Below are 21866 nucleotides of genomic sequence, written 5' to 3'. Positions count from 1 at the left end.
CATTTTTATTGATTTCAGAGAGGAAGAGAGAGGGAGAGAGCGATAGAAACATCAATAATGAGAGAGAATCATTGGTTGGCTGCCTGCTGCACGACCTACCCTGGGGATCTAGCCTACAACCTGGGCATGTGCCCTGACCAGCAATTGAACCATAACCTCCTGGTTCATAGATTGATGCTCAACCACTGAGCTACACCGGCCTGGCCATTTATGTTTTCTTTAAAAATCTTTATATGAAGAAGAAAAGTATTCTCATAATAGTCTTTTTTTTTTCTCATAATAGTCTTATACTGTGCATATGCAACCTTTGATTTTATTTATTTATTTATTTATTTATTTAGCAAATTACTATTCTTTGAATTAGATGTCAAATGTCTCTTTGTATCTTGTTACTGGAAAGGGGAACTGGCCCTTGGTGGGTCTGCCTAGGGTTAGTGGGTAGTGTGTGGCTTCTTGACTTCATGCAGGAAAAATTTCACAATACAATTCCAGGTAACTGTGAGGGAACATTTACTAGAGCTGGCGATAGTAAAGGGCTTAGCACAGCAGAAGCAATAGGAGCGCCTAGGCTGTGCTGCCTTAGGTCTCTGGGAAGTCAGAGAAAAGAGGGCCTTGGGGACAGGTTCAGGGGACTAGCCTGCAAGGAGCTGCCACTGCCCATCGCTCCCCTGATTGCAAGGCTTGTTGGGTCCTTTGGAGTTTAGGAGGCACATGCCTGTGGGAGAAGGAGAAGGGAAAGAGGATGTCAGGTGCTGCTCCCAGAGGGAGAGAGCACACTGGGTCCTCTGTCTTTACCTCTCGTGCAGGTGGGAGTCTTAGGGGAGGTGTCAGGAGGGGAGGGTTTCAGCAGAGCATGCATCAGTTTTCTAGGAGTGCTCCTTCAGGGTGGGGTCTCCACTGATTGGTCAGTGTCAGGGCAGGGGATCATTATCATTGCAGCTGGTCCTAGTGTCATCCATATGGTTTTGCTGCTTTTCTGGGTCTGAGTTGAGATACAGCTGAGTCCTAGAGGTTATTTCTAGGGAGGTGACCATTTGTATCTGCTGTAAATTGCTCTGCCAGTTTGTTCAGCTATCCGTCTCAGTTTCCCTGTTCCACTTGTCCTAGCTTACTGGCCTATCAGCCTGACCCATGATTTTCTCCTCCCCCTTCTCTGTAATAAATAAATATCTTAAAATAATTAAAAACTGTGGATTCAGCTTGAAAGTGAGAAAGGAAGCTTCCACTTACACCTTAAATGTGGTAATGATAGTAACACCTTTAACTGAGCTAAAAATTGATGTCATTTTTAAAAATCTAAACTGAGGTTTAGTATGTGTTCCTTTTAGGATTTGGACTAATTCCTGAAAAAGATTAGCATTTGAATGTTTTCCTTGTTCACCAGTTAACTACATTTCCTAAATCCATTCGTAAAATGAAAGGATCAGACAGGGTGATCCTAGGCTCTTCTAAATCTTAATACTGATTCTGATCTAATTTTATCAGGTGGAAAGCCTTGACCTACATATTGCTGGTAGTGGTTGATGGAGTTGATATATTTAAACATAAGACTTACTCATTTGTATACTAGTGTGTATGCATACAAAGATATTAACAATGTAGAGGAAACCCCACTTGAATTGGCTTACTAGTTAATTAAGAATTCAAATGTGATGGTCTGATGGATGCTTCTCTGTCCCTGGATCTGTTTTTGTTCATCAGTTTATGTTGTTCATTATAAACCTCAGAGGGAAGGCAGGAGAGGGTGAGGGTAAGGGGGAGAGATCAACCAAAGGACTTGTATGCATGCATATAAGCCTAACCAATGGATACAGATACCAGGAGGGTGAGGGCATGAGCCGGGGTGGGGATGGGGGGACAATGTGGGATAAGGACACATATGTAATACCTTAATCAATAAAGAAAAGAAAAAAGTAGGAAAAGGAAGAATCCAAATGTGATGTAATTTACTTTTGTGAATCTAAACTACTTACAGTGGAGAGTTTTCCTCTTTTTAGCCTTGTGGCCTTGATAATTTTATAATTATTGAAGATATAATTGATTGGAAAATAATGAAAACACTATTGAACTGTGGTTTGAAAAAAATGAATGTATTTTCATTGCTGAAGTAGGAGCTCAAGATGTCTCATTCAGCCAAAGAATGATGATGATGATGATGATGATGATAGATTTTAGCTGACATTAAGTGCTTTCTTTTGCTATTAGTGTGTTTACTTTACACATTTTTTCATTAAATCCTCACAACTCCAAGGGAGGTAATATATCATTCCTTTCAAATGAGGAAAATTGAGGCTTTGTGAGAGGTCTGGCAACCTGTTCAAGGTCAGGGAGGTACTGCAGGCAGTTGGAATGGCCTAAATCATTCAAGATTGATGGTGGACTTTGTTCTGAGTAGAGGCCCTCCCGGGGAGAAACTGGCATTGTGTCCCTTACTCAATTTCACTATTTAATCATACTTATTTAAAGATCATTTTTAACTGCCTTATTCAACGGTTAATTGCTTGAGTTCAGTCATACATTATCTAATTAGAGGAAAAGGTACTTTCTTCATAATGGACCACTTTTTGCTGCTTACTGAAGTGTAATAGGTATTCATTGTAGAAATTTTAGAAAAAAGGAAAAAGTGTAAAGAGAAATAATTTTTAATGGTTAATGATTGTAGATAATGTCATTTAATCCTCACAACAATCTCGTGAGGTAAATATAATTCACATTTTGCCCTAACCGGTTTGGCTCAGTGGATAGAGCGTCAGCCTGCCGACTGGAGAGTCCCAGGTTTGATTCCGGTCAAGGGCATGTACCTTGGTTGTGGGCACATCCCCAGTAGGGGGTGTGCAGGAGGCAGCTGGCCGATGTTTCTCTCTCATCGATGTTTCTAACTATCCCTCTCCCTTCCTCTCTGTAAAAAATCAATAAAAAAAGATTATATATATATATATATATATATATATATATATATATATATTTATTTCTTTCACATTTTATAGATGGTTTAGAAAGGTCACCTAAGATCACTGGGCTATATATATAAGTGGTAGAGCTATAATTTGAACTCTGGCATTCTGACACCAGATCCCATATATTGCCTACCCATGGTAACATTTTTTTCCCCAGATTTTTTTGAAAGTGAGGGTGTGTATAACTTAAAAATTACATACTGTATTTGAGCCTGGCTGGTGTAGTTCAGTGGTTGGCATCAACCTATAAACCAGGAGGTCACGGTTAGATTCCAGCTTGTGGGGAGTGTGCAGGAGGCAGCCAATCAGTGATTCTCTCTCATCACTGATGTTTCTTTCTTCCCCTTCCTCTTTGAAGTCAATTAAATTTTTTTTTAAAAATTACATATTTAGGGCCATACCATATATTCAATTTTATTTACTGCTTCAATTAATTTTCTTGTGTCATTAAAAATTCCTTAGATACCAGTTTTTTGTTGTTTTTAAAATTTTAAAATTTATTTATTGATTTTAGAGAGGAGGGAGGGAGAGACAGAGAGAAACATTGATTTTTTTCTTCTACTTATTTATGCTTTCATTGGTTGATTCTTGTATGTGCCTTGACTGGGGATAGAACCCACAACCTTGGCATTTTGGAACAGTGCTCTAACCAAATGCAGTTTCTGGCCAAGCAGTTTTAATTGCTACAGAATATTCCATTTTATGGAGATACTGTTTTAAAATTGAGAAATAATATGCAATAATGGTTGAGCTTGGATTTTGGAATGAGAGTACGTGGGTTTAGATCCTGGCTCTGACATTTACTATACAAGTTACATAATGCTCTGCCTTAGTTTACTAATCTGTAAAAGGAAGAATTATATTATTTACATTATAGAGTTGTCTTAAGGATAAATTGTACATGTTATGAAGATTAAATGAATTAATAGTTATCAAGTAGTGTTTCTTAAACTCCAGTGTCACCTGGGGAGCTTGCTAAAATACAGATTCTGATTCAGTAGGTCTGGGGTGGGGCCAGAAATTTTGAATTAGGCTCTTTAGTGATGTGCTACACTTAGAGGAGCAAGGAAGTAAAGTACTTAGAATGATGTCTGGCATCAAATAAGTGCTCAATAAATGTTACCTATTTGGGTTGTTTCAAATTATTCGGCTCTTAGAACTAGTGTTGTGATAACTAAACCTTTGCCCATAAATGTTTACATTGTTGATTTTCCTGGGCTTAGTCCTAGAAATGAGATTACTGGGACTAAAGTTGCATCATGTGTTTTCCAAATCAACCATGACTTCCTTCTTTTGGTACTCTTTTTCAGTCAGGGACTTGTCACCTGAGTAAAATTGAAGGATTACTAATTTGTAGAATTTTAGCACTTGGAGAGCCCGAGATACATCATTTTCTAGGCAAAGGAAGTCTATCCTAACCTAATAGCCCTTCCACCCTCCACCCTTTCTGACATTTTGAAATATGTATGGGGGTAGGGTTTTTTGGTTGTCACAACTACTGGGGAGAGTTACCAGCATTTGGGGGACAAGGGCCAAAGAGCCTTCATGTCCTCAATGTGTGGGACTGTCTTACACAACAAAGACTTGCCTTGCCCAGAAGGCCAGTGATTTTCCCAAGGGGTAATCACTGAGACCATGTCCCTTCGTTTTATGATGTGAAACAGAGTCCCGGAGAGGCAGGCTGTAAGCACATTCCTGCAGCTTCCTGGTGCTGGTGCTGTGTTGGAACACAGTGTCTTGTCTCGCAGTCCATTGCTTTTTACATGGTAATAGTTGATCAGTCTTTTTTATTGAACTGCCTCAGTGATAAATGACTCACTAGTGGAGCTTAGTGTAATCATTGCCTTCTGTCTAGGAAGTTGTAACAAGATCATATGTGATAAAATGGAATGCCCTTTGGCTCATGATGATATATTTGCTTTAATTCTTAGTCATCAAAATGACGAAGATTTCTGTATTTGACAGACTACCTTTTAAGATAAGCTAAGAAACAATAATATGTGTATCAGAAAACAATGCCCTAGGAATTTGGGATCCTGAGTTCTATTTCCTTTTATGTCAGTGACTTGCTGGGTGACCTCTTACAAGTCACTAAAATTTTGTTTACTATCCTGTACAATAAAAGCTTATTATGTAAATTGCCCCCTCGGGTGGTTGGTCGTCGGGAGTTCGACTGGGAGACCAGGATTTTGACCGCTCGCTATGACATGCGCTGACCACCAAGGGGTGGCACAGAACATGGCGGGTGTCAGTGATGTGGTGCCTGGGCAGGGTGCTGCGACCTCTCACCGGCTACCCAGGGGCAGGGGTGATGGGGATGGAGATGTGGTGAGAATGCAGGATGTCCCTGAGCTTGCTCTCACTCCCCCTGCTACCCACCTCCGGGACATCAGGGCTGGTGTGCTGGGGAAGCCCCGTGCTCAGGTAGTGGGCACCTACGAGGAGCCCACCCTGCACCGCATGGTCTCTTACTGGGGAGCTGATCGGGCTCCCCATCGGTTTGCTCAGGACCCAGTTTGCGAGCCCGGCCGACCGGGAGAGAACACGCTGCCTGCCTGGCTTTCATGCAGCGCTGCTGGGCAGCCCAGAGGTCCATGCTGTGCCCTGACCCTTGGTGTCCGACCATGCTTACCACATCCCCACGTGTGGACTCAGGTGCCTTGACTCAGGCAGAGGGGGGTGCGCAGGGGCCCACGTGCTGCTTAGGGCCCAGAGGTCAGCTGGGACCTGCCCTTCCACACCAGAAGCTTGCGCTTCAATTGCCAGCAAGGCCGAGGGACCGCACCCATGCACGAATTTCATGTATCGGGCTTCTGGTATCCTATATAATAAAAGCCTAATATGCTAAGTGTCCGGTTGTCTGGTCAGTCGTTCAGCCAATCAAAGCATAATATGCTAATGATATGCTAAGGCTGCTCAACCCCTCATTATGAGGTGCACTGACCACCAGGGGGCAGATAGTCAACCAGTCGCTATGACATGCACTGACCACCAGGAGCCCTCCTGCAGTCCCTCCCTGGCTGGCCAACCTCCCATCCCTCCCTGGCCCCGATCGTGCAGTGGTGGGGTCCCTCCGCCTGCCCTGTGCCCTCTCACAATCCAGGACCCCTCGAGGGATGTCTGAGAACCGGTTTTGGCTCGACAGCAGAACAACCAGTTGCTATGATGCACACTGACCACCAGGGGGAAGACGCTCAATGCAGGAGCTGCCCCCTGGTGGTCAGTGCACTCCCACAGGGGGAGCGCCACTCAGCCAGAAGCCGGGTTCACGGCTGGCGAGTGAAGCGGAGGTGGAGGGAGCCTCTCCTGCCTCCATGGCAGTAGGACATTCTCCAAGGGCTCCCAGACTACAAGAGGGCGCAGGCCAGGCTGAGGGACCGCCCCACCCCACAGTGCATGAATTTCGTGCACTGGGCCTCTAGTCTTACCTAATAATAGACAAACATGTAAATTAATCATCCCTCCATGCTACGCTCACCAGCCAATCAGGAGAGTATGCAAATTAACCCAACAAAGATGGTGGTTAATTTGCATACGTAGGGGCGAAGTGGCGGAGTGAAGACTGAAGGCTCCGTCCGGAGCGAAGGCCTGGGTCCCGGGTGTCGGAAGAAAACCAGTGCCGGAAGCCAGGGGAAGGGAAGGCCTATTGCATGATTCTCTTCGTGCAATGGGCCTCTGGTATATATATATTGGTCATGATGTCAGTCATGGCATTGCTTGTTTGATTTTGGTGCTTTTCTGGGTCTGGAGCTAAAACACAACTGAGGCTTACATGTATTTGATGTGGGTCAGAACCTAGGAAGTCCTGGGGGCTTAATGCTTAAGGGCTATTCTCCAGCCCCCTCTAAGGGGGCTAACCAGCATGACTAGCAACATGCCAGGGGAGAAAAGGTCAGGGGAGGGTCCTAACTGCATGACCAGGGAGATGCTAGGGAAGGAAAGGTCACCCTGGGGGGCCAGTTCTTGGTTTCCCAGTTTTTAATTTTTAATTTTTATTTTTATTGATTTCAGAGAGGAAGGGAGAGAGAGAGAAACACCAATGATGAGAGAATCATTGATTGGCTGCCTCCTGCACACCCGCACTGGGGATCGAGCCTGCAACCCAGGCATGTGCCCTGACCCTTCACTCTGCAGGCTGACGCTCTATCCACTGAGCCAAACCGGCTAGGGCTTGTTTTCCCAGTTGCTAGGCACCCAGGGCTTTCTGTACCTGGCCCATCTTCCTTACTCTGCTCATGTCTGTCTAGCTGCCTACCACAAAGAGTCCCAAGGCTTTGTTTCTGGGATTGTTTGTTGCAGGTCAGAGCCTCATTGTCCTGAGGGCTTAAGGGAGTGGTGGTGTAAGGGCTTGTATGGGAATCATATGAGACTATTCTCCAGCCACTTATTCCTCCTCTCAGGGAGTCTACCAAATGATAAGCAACGTGCTGGGGAGGAAAGGTTAAGGGAGAGTCCCAAATGCATGACCAGTGATATGAAAGGTCAGAGGTTTAAACTGCATGACTAGCGATTTGCTAGGGAGGAAAGGTCACCTGGGGGAGAGGTCCCATCAGCAATACTTGTTTTCCCAGTTACTAGGTATTTGGGGCTTTCCTTCCTGGTGACCTTCAGTACCTGACCTATCCTTCTTAATCTGCTTATGTCTAACTGCCTACTATATCAAGAATATATACTGCCCTAGCTGGTTTGGCTCAGCAGAGAGAGCATCGGACTGCGGACCAAGGGTCCTGGATTCGATTCAGATCAAGGGCATGTACCTCGTTTGCAGGCTCCTCCCGGCCCGGGCCCTGGTCGGGGTGCGTGCAAGAGGCAACCAATGGATGTGTTTCTCTCACATTGATATTCCTCTCTATCTTTTCCTCTCCCTTCCACTCTCTAAAAATCAATGGGAAAATATTCTCTGGTGAGGATTAAAAAAAAAAAGTATGTTCTGAATGAATTATCACTGAAGAAGGAAAAAGATTTTTGTTTTGTGCTTCAATTTCTATACTGTTTTAAAACTTTCAAGGAATGTCTTATAGTTCTAACCAGCATTGGTCAGTGGTTAGAGCATCAGCCGGGATATTGGATTCCCAGTCAAGAGCACATACCTCAGTTGCAGGTTCGATCCCTGGCCCTGGTCAGGGTATGTGTTGGAAGCAACAAATGGATGTGTCTCCCTGACATTGATGTTCCTCCCCTCCCCCCTCCCCCTTTCTTATCCCGTTGCTCCCTTCCACTCTCTAAAATGTCCATGGAGTCAAAACCGGTTTGGCTCAGTGGATAGAGCGTCGGCCTGCGGACTGAAAGGTCCCGGGTTCGATTCCGGTCAAGGGCATGTACCTGGGTTGCGGGCACATCCCCAGTAGGAGATGTGCAGGAGGCAGCTGATTGATGTTTCTCTCTCATCGATGTTTCTGACTCTCTATCTCTCTCCCTTCCTCTCTGTAAAAAATCAATAAAATATATTTAAAAAAAAAATAAAATAAAATGTCCATGGAAAACATATCCTGGGGTGAGGATTAACAACAACAACAAAAGAATGTGTTATACATTAATTTGTTTTTATTTAAATTCTTTTTGTTTTTATATTTTAATACTTACGAAATCAGCTTATGTTTTAGAGTTGTTGGTGGGTCATAATTTAATTGGCGGCGTTTTTATTTTATTAATGGTTATTGCAGTACCATCTAGTTTACTACAATACAATTCTGACACTAACCACCAGAGTTTTCAAAGAGTTCACAAGTTAAAGGGCATAGTCCCCAAAAAGATTGCCCTTACTCCACATGCTGGCCACATTTCTGACCTACTGGATACAAGTTAGGAGGTTGCCTTGGTCCCTTCAGGTTCAGTAATTCACTAGAACGACTCAGAACGCAAGACAGCATACACTTACAATTACAGTTTTAGTAGAAAGGATACAAATCAGGACCCAGCCAGCCAAATGAAGAGACACGTAAGGGTCCTGAAGGTAGAACTTACTTCCCAACTCCCATGTCACCATCCCCAGGACATTAATGCGTTCACTCACCAGGAAGCTCCATGGAACTTTGATACAGTTTTTATTGGGTAGACTTGAATGATCATGTGCTTGGAACTCAACTTCCAGCCCTCACTCCTCCCCCGAGACAGGCTGGCTCCTAGTTCCAACCAAATCCTCTTTCTGGTGACCAGCCCCTGTCCTGAGTCATCATATCTCTTAGTGTAAACTCAGGGGTGATGCAAGGGGCTCATGAATAAAACACTCCCATTACTCAGGAAATTCCAAGGATTTAGAATCTCCCTCCCAGGTACCAGGGACAAGCACTACTAAGATTCTTTATTGTACAACAATGATGCATAAAAAATAGCATATATATAATCCTCACCCGAGGATATACTTACTGATTTTAGGGAGAGAGAAAAAAAGATAAAAGCATCAATGTAAGAGAGAACATCAATTGGTTGCCTTTCCTATATGCCCCAACTGGGGATTGAACCTGTGACCTAAGTATGTGCCCTGACTGGAAATCAAACCCAAAACCTTTTGGTATATGGGCCGATCCTCTAACCCACTGAACTATACAAGCCAGGACAAAAACAGCGTATTTTTCAAATGAGTGTATTAGACTTAATGGAACACAGTAATTTAAAACAAGTTTTTAGGTTCCTTGGTATAAGTTAACATATGAAGTGCTTTGCATTCTCTTCTGTGTAAATTATTTTAACTATGTAAAATAATGTGGTTTGCCTAAAAGAAGGTAGCTTTTGTAATGAAACCAGCACAGGTGGAAACCTTGATACCATTATGTAGTAATTATGTGACTCTCTGAGCCCCATTTTTCTTTTTTGCAAACTAGGCATAGCCTTGTAAAATGTAAAACACTTCTAGCCTATTGTCAGTCATGGAGTAGACATTGAAGTATCCTTATTGTTGCTGTTTGTCTTATTAATCTATATTGCTGATCTTAACATTTGCAGATTTTACCTTTATAGGTGGCCAGGGATTGAGTTTTAGTCTGAATTTGATGTCGAGAGCACTGCACTGTTTTGTTAGGGTCATTGATATAATGTATTATTCCCTTTCTTGGATTTCAATAATATGAACTTTTGCCTCTCACTATTATTTTTGTTTAAATATATTTTTATTGATCTTTACAGAGAGGAAGGGAGAGGGATAGAGAGTTAGAAACGTGAGAGAGAAACATTGATCAGCTGCCTCCTGCACACTCCCCACTGGGGATGTGCCTGCAACCAAGGTACCGAACCTGGGACCCTTGAGTCCGCAGGCCGACGCTCTCTCCGCTGAGCCACACTGGTTAGGGCACCTCTCACTATTATTAATAACAATTTTTTGTTCTTGTTAACCCTCACCTGAGGTTATTTTTTCCATTGATTTCTTAGAGGGGAAGGGTAGGAGAGAGAGAGAGAGAAACACTTATGCTAGAGCAGTGATGGCGAACCTATGACATGCGTGTCATAGGTGACACGCGAACTCATTTTTTTGGTTGATTTTTCTTTGTTAAATGGCATTTAAATATATAAAATAAATATCAAAAATATAAGTCTTTGTTTTACTATGGTTGCAAATATCAAAAAATGTCTATATGTGACACGGCACCAGAGTTAAGTTAGGGTTTTTCAAAATGCTGACACGCCAACTCAAAAGGTTCGCCATCACTGTGCTAGAGAGACACATTGATTGGTTGCCTCCCACACTCGGCCTGGTTGGGGTCAGGGATCAAGCCTGCAACCGAGGTATGTGCCCTTAACCAGAATGAAACCCGAGACCCTTCAGACCTCAGGCCAACATTCCAATCACTGAGCCAAACCGGCTAGGGCAGTGGTCGGCAAACTTCGGCTCGAGAGCCACATGCGACTCTTGGCCCCTTGAGTGTGGCCACGAAGTTTCAATCGCACTGTACGTGCGCGTCCGCACGTGGTATTTTGTGGAAGAGCCACACTCAAGGGACCACAATTTGCCGACCACTGGGCTAGGGCCTTAACTAAAAATTCTTGTGAAATGTTAGTTGGAATGAAATTTATTCCTCTCTTAATTGTGGATACTATTTAAAATAACTGTTGGCTACTATTAGCTAAGAACTATAAACCAGTGTTGATAGCATTACTGTATTGGTTGAGAAATAACCATATGCATATATATTCAGATTCACAAGGACATGGTAGCTCCTAGAAACCTTAGAAGCAAACTAAAACTATTTCAGTAGTCTTACTGTCTTGCTTTAAAGCAAGTTAGAATATTTCAAATGCTGAGTGTTATGATCCTTTCATTGCCAGCATTACTCTCTCCTCCACCTGTTTAACAGTACCATGTATAATTTTCCTTTGATATGTGAGAGTTTTAACAATAGCTGATTACCAGCCTGTTAAACTTTTGGAACTTTGAAACACAAAATTGATCTGTAAGCATATTACAGCATTTCCCTCCCCCTTACTCTCTACTCTTTTAAGCAGATGAGTTTAATAAGTAAATGGAATTAGTCCCTCATTTTACTTGTTTTTGCAGTTCTTGAAATATTTCTTGTTTACTCATTTATGCTAAATTAGTAAGAGCAGATGTGGAGATCCTCTTGATTTTTTTTTCTCCCACCAGAGAAAATACTTTCTTTAGGTGGAAATTATAATATAGAGAGGTTTCAAAATCAACAGAGCCTTTTTTTAAATTTTATTTTTTATTGAATTTATTGGGTGACATTGGTTAATAAAGCTATAGGTTTCAGGTGTATAGTTCTATAATACATCAATCTACAAAGCCTTTTTAGGAAAGGAAATTTGATCATTTGAATATTAGAATTAGGATGTTTCCATTTCCCTTGGTTTTTCTAGAGAGAAGTTGAAAAATTGAGCTAGTGAGATTTAACCTGAAAGTATTATTTCTTGGTCCTGAATATGTGATCATTATATGAAATTTTGATATTTAAATACATTAAACTCTGTATCCAAAAATAATAGCAGGGTTATATTAGGAAGATATCTTGGAAATGGAATAGACGCTTGAGTTCTAAAAGACCCTAAAGATGAGCTAGCCCAATGTGATTCTTAAGGAGTCTTTAAAAATATTGGTGACAGATGGCTTCCTAGCTCTGTGAGCTATTTTGAGAGGCAGTCTGTTTCGTTATGGACAGCTCCAATATTCTTCCTCATTTTTAACCCGTTTACCTGTGCAGCAACTTCTCATTCTTCCTAGTCCCATTCTTTGGAGCAATCCAGAGTAAGTCTAATTCCTTTTGACACTGGAAGATATAGATAGCTCTTTACACCCTTGGACTCTTTGTCTTCAAGTTAATCCTTCAGTCAGTTTTCATATTACATGGCTAATTGACTTTTCCAGGAGACAGTTTATTAGAAGTCCCTCTTAAAATGCATCTTTCTTAGAAGAATTCTACCACTGTGAGGCGAAAATGCCTACTACTGTCATAGCCCTTGGTGAATTTTTATTTTATCTGACTAGAGATTAATTGTAACTGATGTGTTTATCCTGAAAAGATTATTTTTTGTTTCGATTAAATTCAACATTTATTGGTCTTCGTAGGCTTTTAGTTCTTTGGTCATTCTCCATGTAGTAGTTCCGAGTTTATAGAAAATAAAAGTCTGAACTGAGCAGTCAGAGGGGCCAGGTGATTGTTTTATTTTATCTTATTTATTTTAGCTTAGTTTAGTTTATTTTTTTGTGCTCATCAGTATGATTTCCACTCCTCAATTATCATTTTCTAAAAAGCATATTTTTATTGATTTCAGAGAGGCAGAGAGGGAGAGAGAGATAGAAACATCAGTGATGAGAGAGAATCATTGATTGGCTGCCTCCTGCACACTCCCTGCTAGAAATTGAGCCCACAACCTGGGCATGTGCCCTGACAGGGAATGGAACAGTGACCTCCTGGTTCATAGGTCAATGCTCAACCACTGAGCCACTGTGGCTGGGCTCCTTCCTCAGTTATCATTTTGATGCATTTCTTTACCTTCAGCTTTGTAGCATTCATGTCGTTACTTAAATCTTACTGGCAACAGTATTTCCTAGTTCTTTAACCACAAAACAGTTGTCCTTCATATATCTTTGCCATGATTGGGGAGGTGTATTGTGTTGCTTCTAATTAATACAATTCTTAAGTTTTCTGAACAGAATCCTTTTAAGACATAAAGACTAAGGTTCTTCAAAACTGTTTGAGTATACATAGACTTTCCTATACCTGTTCTTTGTTTCTTTCAGGTGGGGAATATTCTGTTTTTATTCTAAGTAAAATTTGGTTCTAGTCCTAAGATTTTTTAAGTATTAATTGTTGATATGCTATTGAACACTACTACATACAAGATATTTTTCTAAGTACTGTACTTTACATACTATGTAATATCTTGTTGTAAGTAAATAAATTTAAAAACAACTGCATGAGTTAGGTACTGTTGTTATTTCCATTAGACTGATGAAGAATTTAAGACAATGAGGTTAAACAGCTTGTCCAAGGGCATGTAGTTAAGTGGCAGAACTGACTTTTGGAGCCTATACTCTTAGCCACTGTATTTCTAACTATTTTCTTATAAAAAAATTGTAAAAGAGTTGTCTTGTTTTTATTACTGTTGTAGCCCTGGCCATAAAAATACATATTGATAATCTTGTTTTTTAAATATTTTTAAGCATTTTAAGTCTATGTGATTTAAAATATGCCGTGTCACTAGGAGCCACAAATGGTTACTTGACATTCTGATTTTATTTTAGCTTTCAGTCAGAATCATGCAGTATAATGATTTCTGGGGACTTATTGGGCCATTTTATTCCTAATTTTTTTGGAAGAAGTGACTATGAAGCCAGTGGAAATACAAAGTTCCTGGAAAATAGTAGGCAATGCAAAGTCTGCAGCTCTAATTGTGTGTGTAGCTTATGTGAAATCAGATATGACCACGTATAATCTTTTATATCTGATAAATTTGCTGCCTTTAAGTTTGGACCAGAGGTTCTTAATGGACCTTGTAGGGGTCCCTGAGACTCTTTGAAGAGATCTGTGCGGTCAAAACTATTTCATAATAATAAGAAGACATTGATTTTCTTTTTTTACTTTCAGTCTCTCATGCATATACAGAAGAGTTTTCTAGAGGGTAAATAGCATGTTACCATGGCAGATTGACTTTAGAAGCAGATCTGAGAATCTAGCTGTTTTCTATTTAATTAGCAATTTACAAAAATGTGAAACAGTGCTATTCTTTTCTCCAAAGTTGATTCATGTTGGAAAAGATATTTTTCAAAGAATATTATTTATGTTAACGTCATTGGTTTATTATTGTTGCTTAAAAATGAATAAACAAAAAATCAGGAAACGAATAAACAAAAGTTTGGAAATTCTTAATTTTAGTTTTTAATTCAGTAGATATCAACCCCTATGTAAACAAAAGCTCTTTGGGGTCCTCAAAGACCACAGAGGGATCATGGAACCAAAAACTTTCAGTATCGCTTACTTAGATTATATGATATTAAAGAAAATCTTGATATAGAACTGAACATCTAAAACATAATAAAAGATTTAAAAAATGAGATGAAGCATTTTTATTAGTTACTAAATATTTTTCTTTTGAATTGTGCAAGCAGGAGACTGGAACCCACCGAACGACCTCTTCAGATAGTTTATGATTACTTATCCAGGCTGGGCTATGACGACCCGGTGCGCATACAGGAGGAGGCAGCAAATCCCGACCTCGGCTGCATGCTTCGCTTCTATGGTGGTAAGAACTTATCAGTGGCTTTGTGACTATGCTAACTGCTTTTCAGTGGATCATTTATGCCTCTGTCTGTCTTCAGCTTTTAAAAAGTATTTCATTAAAATCTGTTTTTAAGCCAATGAACTAATGTAGTTAAACGACATAAACAAGGGGTGGTAGTTAACGGAAGACTTAGAAGAATTAGCCAGAAATATATTTCCTTTTTATTTTTGCTCTTTTTTTAAATTTTTTATATATATATATATTTTTTTTATTGATTTTTTACAGAGAGGAAGGGAGAGAGATAGAGAGTTAGAAACATCGATGAGAGAGAAACATCGATCAGCTGCCTCTTGCACATCTCCTACTGGGGACGTGCCCGCAACCCAGGTACATGCCCTTGACCGGAATCGAACCTGGGACCCTTCAGTCCGCAGGCCGACGCTCTATCCACTGAGCCAAACCGGTTTCGGCGTTTTTGCTCTTTTAAACAAAAGTGTTTTGCTGACTTAATAATTATTTTTTACCTTTGTCAGAATCTTGATGAAATCATGCTTTAATATAATTTGAATGAGTAAATTATGTTTGGGCAAGAGGTTTTAAAAACACATTATTTGTTAAAAGGCAATATATGTATTTACAAAAGGTAAATATATATCTATAGATAAAGTGTAATTGGCTATGTAGCAAATTACCTCAAAGCTTAGTGACTTAAAATGATAATAAATATTTATTATCTCAGTAGAGGCCCGGTGATGGGGCGATGGCCGGGCCCCTAACCAGTCGCATCGCACCCGCTTTGGCTGGCCTGGCGCCAGTGGGTGTCATAGTGTGGTCCCAGATGGTTGTCTGGTCTAATTAGCATATTACACTTTTATTATTATAGATAGTGTTTTAATTTCTTATAATCACCTCCCAAGCCCATTCACTGCTTAATAGATAATCACTACTACCAATTTGGTATATACCTGTTCAGAATTTTTAAAATTTTATTCCTATGAATGTGTATTCTTAGAAATATATTTTATTTACATAAATATTATCATTTGGTATTGGTCTTAGTGATTCAGGCAACAGTATGTTTTAGAGATTTTTCCTTAGCTGTCTTCTATATTCATTTCTTTAAGTTTCATAGTATTGAATATTGTATGTATTATAACCATTTCCTTAGTGATGGACATTTACATTGTTTCCAGTTTTTTACTATTACGTCATTGTAGTAAAATTGTTTTTTTTGTAGCACAATTGCCTTTTTGTGCACCTGTGTTTCTTCAAGGAACATGAAATTATTGGGTCATAAGATAGTTGCAGTTAAAACATTAATTGTTGGCTGGTCCGAGTGCAGTGGCACCTACAATTAATTGATAAAAAAAAACACCACACAAAAAACCCAAAAACAAACAAAAAAAAACACACATTAATTGTTAGTACAGCAGAACAAACCTATATGCCATCAGTATGTCAAATTACACCTTCGCCCACAATATCTCTTTTTTATATTATTAGCATTTAAATTTTTTACTAATCTAATAAAAAATGGTCTCAGTGTTTTTTTTCAATTTTTATTTTCCCTGATTACTGGCATAGTTGAATGTTGTTTCATATTTTCATTGGATCTTTGCATTTCTTCTCCTTTGATACTTCTGTGCAAATTTCTGTTGTCTTTTTTTATGTTGACCTGAAGGACTTCTGTATATATTCTGAATATGCATCCTTTGGATACCATGTCTGAGGCAAACTTTTTTCCCAGCCTATAACTTGTCTTTTAATTTTGTTTACTGTTTTTTATTGTATGGAAATTTTAATCAGTCTTTTCCTTTATGCATTTATATTTCTTCCCTATTCTATAATAGGTCATAAAGATATTCTATATTTTTTCCAGTACTTTTAAAGTTTTAAATATGAGGTAGGGATTTAACTTTCCTATTTTCTCTATGAATAGATCGTCAGTTGTCCTAACATTTATAGAATAGGTCACCCTTTTCCTACTGATTTGAAATATCACCTTATTATTATTATTATTAAATTTGAGGCCCAGTGCACGGATTCATGCACCGGTGGGGTTCCTCAGCCTGGTCTGCTTTCTCTCGCAATCCGGGACCCCTTGGGGGATGTTGGACTCCCGGTTTCAGCCGATTTTCACAAGCCAGGCCAAGGGACCCCACTAGTGCACGAATCTGTGTACTGGGCCTCTAGTATGCTTATAAGATCTTAAGACTTTCCCATCCTCCCATCCTCCCCGCTTCCCTCTGAGATTTATCAGTCTGTTCCATGTTTCCATGTCTGTGCGTTGAGCATCTGCCCCTTGGTTGTCAGTGCGTGTCACAGCTACTGGTCAAATGGTCAAATGGTCAATCAGTCACTTAGGCTTTTATATATATAGATGGATTCCCATGCAGGCAGGGTTTACATTTGGACTCGATCCAGTTAACGTTGATCTATTTGTCTTGTGTTAATACCAAAACTGTTTTTAATTAATATGCCCTTATGATATATTTTGATAGTTGATGGACAAGTTCCCTATCATTATTCTCTGAAAAGTGAGGAAGATCTCTAGAATCAGAGAAGTGTTTATGAAGAAGTAGAATTTAGGTTGGTTCTTTAAAAAATTGACAGAATTTCAGTAAGCGGAAAGGAAAAGGAGGACATGGGATGAGAGACTAGACATCTCAAGGTATGTTCTGTGAATCACAGATAATTTGAGTCCAGATTATTTTGGGCTTTAAGAGCAATATCAGAATGTTGCCTTCATTTGGCAGAAAGTAGCAGGAAGTGATGGGATCCAAGTGAGCCAGAGAAAGATGAATCAGGCTGCAGTGTGATAATAATTCAGATGTGAACTAATAGGGGTCTGAACTGGGTAATGGGAAGAAATCGTTCACATGAGAGACTTTTTGAAGGAATAATCAGTAAGAATTGATGGTTGTTTGAAAAAGGGAGTTGGGGAAGAGAACATCAGAGATGAAGCTGCCTCTTGAGCAGTGGTTCTCAACCTTCTTAATGCCGCGACCCTTTAATACAGTTCCTCATGTTGTGGTGACCCCCAATTTCATTGTTACAAATTGAACATAATTAAAGCATAGTGATTAATCACAGAAACACTATGTAATTATATATGTGTTTTTCGATGATCTTAGGCGACCCCTGTGAAAGGGTCGGTCGACCCCCAAAGGGGTTGCGACCCACAGGTTGAGAACCGCTGCTCTTGAGGTTTGAGCCTGAGTAACTTCAGGAGAATGATAGGACTTGAGCTGGGAGAAGGAGCTGTTTGCAGGAATGGTGATAACTTGGTTTTAGGCATGTTTCCTTTTTTTTTTTTTTTTTTTTAATATATTTTATTGATTTTTTTACAGAGAGGAAGGGAGAGGGATAGAGAGTTAGAAACATCGATGAGAGAGAAACATTGATCAGCTGCCTCCTGTACACTCCCTACTGGGGATGTGCCTGCAACCAAGGTACATGCCCCTGACCAGACTCGAACCTGGGACCCTTGAGTCCGAAGGCTGACGCTCTATCCACTCAGCCAAACCAGTTAGGGCGGCATGTTTCCTTTTTTTTTTTTTTAAATTAAATCTTTATTGTTCAGATTATTACAGTTGTTCTTCTTTTTTCCCCCCCATAGCTCCCCTCCACCCGGTTCCCACCCCACCCTCTGCCCTTACCCCCCCACCCCCACTATCCTCATCCATAGGTGTACGATTTTTGTCCAGTCTCTTCCCGCACCCCCCCCCCAGAATAGCCAGTCCACTCCCTTCTATGCCCCTGATTCTATTATATTCACCAGTTTATTCTGTTCATCAGATTATTTATTCACTTGATTTTTAGATTCACTTGTTGATAGATGTGTACTTTTTGTTCATAATTTGTATCTTTACCTTTTTCTTCTTCTTCCTCTTCTTAAAGGATACCTTTCAGCATTTCATATAATACTGGTTTGGTGGTGATGAACTCCTTTAGCTTTTTCTTAATCTGTGAAGCTCTTTATCTGACCTTCAATTCTGAATGATAGCTTTGCTGGGTAAAGTAATCTAGGTTGTAGGTTCTTGCTATTCATCACTTTGAATATTTCTTGCCACTCCCTTCTGGCCTGCATAGTTTCTGTTGAGAAATCAGCTGAGAGTCGTATGGGTACTCCCTTGTAGGTAACTGAGTTTCTTTCTCTTGCTGCTTTTAAGATTCTCTCTTTGTCTTTTGCTCTTGGCATTTTTTTTTTTTTAAATATATTTTATTGATTTTTTACAGAGAGGAAGGGAGAGAGATAGTTAGAAACATCGATGAGAGAGAAACATCGATCAGCCGCCTCCTGCACATCTCCTATTGGGGATGTGCCCGCAACCCAGGTACATGCCCTCAACCGGAATCGAACCTGGGACCTTTCAGTCCGCAGGCCGACGCTCTATCCACTGAGCCAAACCGGTTTCGGCGGCATTTTTTTTTTAAAATATATTTTATTGATTTTTTACAGAGAAGAAGGGAGAGAGATAGAGAGTTAGAAACATCGATGAGAGAGAGACATCGATCAGCTGCCTCCTGCACACCTCCCACCGGGGACGTGCCCACAACCCAGGTACATGCCCCTGACCGGAACCGAACCGGGGACCCTTGAGTCCGCAGGCCGACGCTCTATCCACTGAGCCAAACTGGCTTTGGCGGCATTTTAATTATGATGTGTCTTGGTGTGGTCCTCTTTGGATTCCTTTTGTTTGGGGTTCTCTGCGCTTCCTGGACTTGTAAGTCTATTTCTTTAACCAGGTGGGGGAAGTTTTCTGTCATTATTTCTTCAAATAGGTTTTCAATATCTTGCTCTCTCTCTTCTTCTGGCACCCCCATAATTCGGATATTGGTACGCTTGAAGTTATCCCAGAGGCTCCTTACACTATCTTCATATTTTTGGATTCTTTTTTCTTTTTGTTTTTCCGGTTGGGTGATTTTTGCTTCTTCGTATTTCAAATCTTTGACTTGATTCTTGCGAACCTCTAGTCTGCTGTTGGAACTCTGTATAATATTCTTTATTTCAGTCAGTGTATGCTTAATTTCTAGTTGGTCCTTATTCATATCCTCGAGGGTCTTACTAGATTTCTTGAGGGTCTCACTAAATTTATCGGCGGTTTCTAGAAAATTCTTGAGAAACCTTATAGGTTTGGTTTTGAACTCTGTATCCAGTAGTTTGCTTTCCTCCATTTCTGTCATTTGTGACCTGTTTCTTTGTCTCCGCATTTTTTATGCTTCCCTGTGTTGATAGAGTGGCTTTCTGAGCTAGGTGTCCTATGGGGCTCAGTGGCTCAGCCTCCCCAATTACCTGAGGTAGACACTCTTGGTGCACCACTTTGTGGGCTGTATGCACGGTCTTGTTGTAGTTAAGCCTTGATTGTTGTAGGTATCACTGGGAGGAATTTACCTCCAGGCCAATTGGCTATGAGAATCAGCTGTGTCTATAGTGGGAGAACTTCTGTGCTGGAGACACCCTTCTGGGGCAAGACTTGTTTCAGTGGGGCTTTGGTGCTCACTGAGTCTGCCCCCTGAGAGTGTCCTTTATGGATCTGAGGAATTGTAATCTGGATAGTCCCACTCTGACCACTGGGTACACTGGCTCTTGGATCTCTAAGGAGGTGCTAATTTAGCCTCTGCCTGAGGCTACCCAGCAGGAGTTATGGAGAGATCTGCAGATTCCTCTTCTTTGTTTGGGATTTGGAGGTGCCCAGATGAGGCCCAGCTGTGATGCAGTGCAAGCTGCTGTGGGGCCTTGGGCCTTCTTTTGGTAGTTCTGGGTGTCTCTGACCCAGCTGCAGTTTGTTAGGTAATTTTCAGATGCAAAGGGCCAGGCCTTTCATATGCAAAAGCCTCTGCGCACAGCTTGGGTGGGGCGGGGTCTCAGGGAATCAACAGGGCGGAGCAAACATCTATGGCAGATCCTCGGTCCTACCGTAAGAGGTCCCACGTCTCAGTGTCCCACCGTAATCTCTGCAAGCACCTCTGAGAGAAAGCCGCCCTCGAGTTCTGCGCGATGCCAGACAGTCCAGTTTCTTCCCGTATGAGTCTGGGTCCCCAGAGTCTCACCCAGAACTGGAGTTCAGAGCAGTCGGGAGCTTGAGACTCCCTCCCGATTGAAAAAGACAACCTTGTCTTCAGTTCCCAGCCCTTTCCACGTGCACCTCCGTACCTCGGCACTTTACTTCTGCACCTCCTTTGAGTCTCATTGTGCTTTTCTCTATCCTTCTAGTTGTAGAATTTCCACTCAGCCAGCCTTCCTGTGGTTCTGGATGATGTCCGTTTTGTCTTTTAGTTGTATTTTTGAAGTGGTTGTGCGAGGCAGCAATTTCAGGTGTTTACCTATGCTGCCATCTTGGTTTCTCTGATTTTCAGAGGTTTTGGTCCATGTTTCCTTTGAAGTGTAGTAAGTATCCAGTTGGAGATGTCTGCCAGAGAGTTAGAAATGTGGAACTAGAGCTGAGGAAATACAGATCTGGGAGTCAGGTACATGGGGATGTTAAAGTTGTGGAAGTTCAGATATCTTGAAAAAATAATTAGGAAAGAAGGTGGCTTAAGGCAGAACTTTCATTATAATAACCAATATTTGTTTTATACCCTTTTATGTGCTGAGCACTTTCTAACGTGCCTTTCATATAATCCTTACACCCCTATAAGTAGATGTTATTATTCCAGAGAGGTTGTAACTTGCCCCAGTCAAATAGCATAGTTATTAGGAAGTACGTAAATCTGCCTGGTTCCAGATTTCAATCTTCTAACTTCTAAGATACTCCACCATTTAGTTGTTGGAGAAAGAGTTTAGAGAAGTATGAGAAATCCAAAAGATGTGAGAACTGGGAAGGACTAGGGATCATCTAATCCAACTCCTTTGTCTTAAGCTTGGGAAACTAAGACCTACGGATATATGACGACTGGTTTGGGATTATGAAACTAGATGGTGGAACTGTTTAGCCATCACTGCTTCTCAGAGTTTTTTGCTGAAATACTTTGAAGAGTAGAATTTTTTTGTGTTGTATGGGGAGCCTATTGCAAATTTGAAATTTGTTTTGAGGTTTCCTGATTTATTCTTTAAATGTAAGCAAATATTTCAATTTTACCCCCAACATATCAGCCAATATTTAATTACTTATCTTTATCTTTTTATTTTGAGCTAGCTTTAGATTTTCAGAGCAGCTGGAAAGATAATACAGAGAGCTCCTGCACACCCTACCTTCATGCAGCCCATTGAATTGTTCAGGTATAAATAGTGCTTCA

At 40.8% G+C, this 21866-nt stretch overlaps 1 protein-coding gene across 4 annotated transcripts in view; it reads left to right on the top strand.

The window, feature by feature from the left end:
* PHLPP2 (PH domain and leucine rich repeat protein phosphatase 2) overlaps positions 1–21866 on the top strand; it is a 90786-nt gene that overhangs the window by 10947 nt on the left and 57973 nt on the right. For all 4 annotated transcript variants that reach the window (XR_011468889.1, XR_011468890.1, XM_070398491.1 and 1 more), the window contains exon 3: positions 14515–14648. Coding sequence is in view for 2 of the 4 variants with exons in the window: in XM_070398491.1 (XP_070254592.1) it covers positions 14515–14648 (134 nt within the window). In the remaining 2 variants the exon portion in view is untranslated. The remainder of the gene's footprint in view (positions 1–14514; positions 14649–21866) is intronic.

Source organism: Myotis yumanensis, unplaced genomic scaffold (genome assembly GCF_028538775.1).
Source record: "Myotis yumanensis isolate MYYU_CA2020_CCGP unplaced genomic scaffold, mMyoYum1.0.hap1 SCAF_18, whole genome shotgun sequence".
Taxonomy (NCBI): domain Eukaryota; kingdom Metazoa; phylum Chordata; class Mammalia; order Chiroptera; family Vespertilionidae; genus Myotis; species Myotis yumanensis.
The sequence above is the reverse complement of the archived record's forward strand: the minus strand, read 5'-3'. Positions and strand labels throughout refer to the sequence as shown.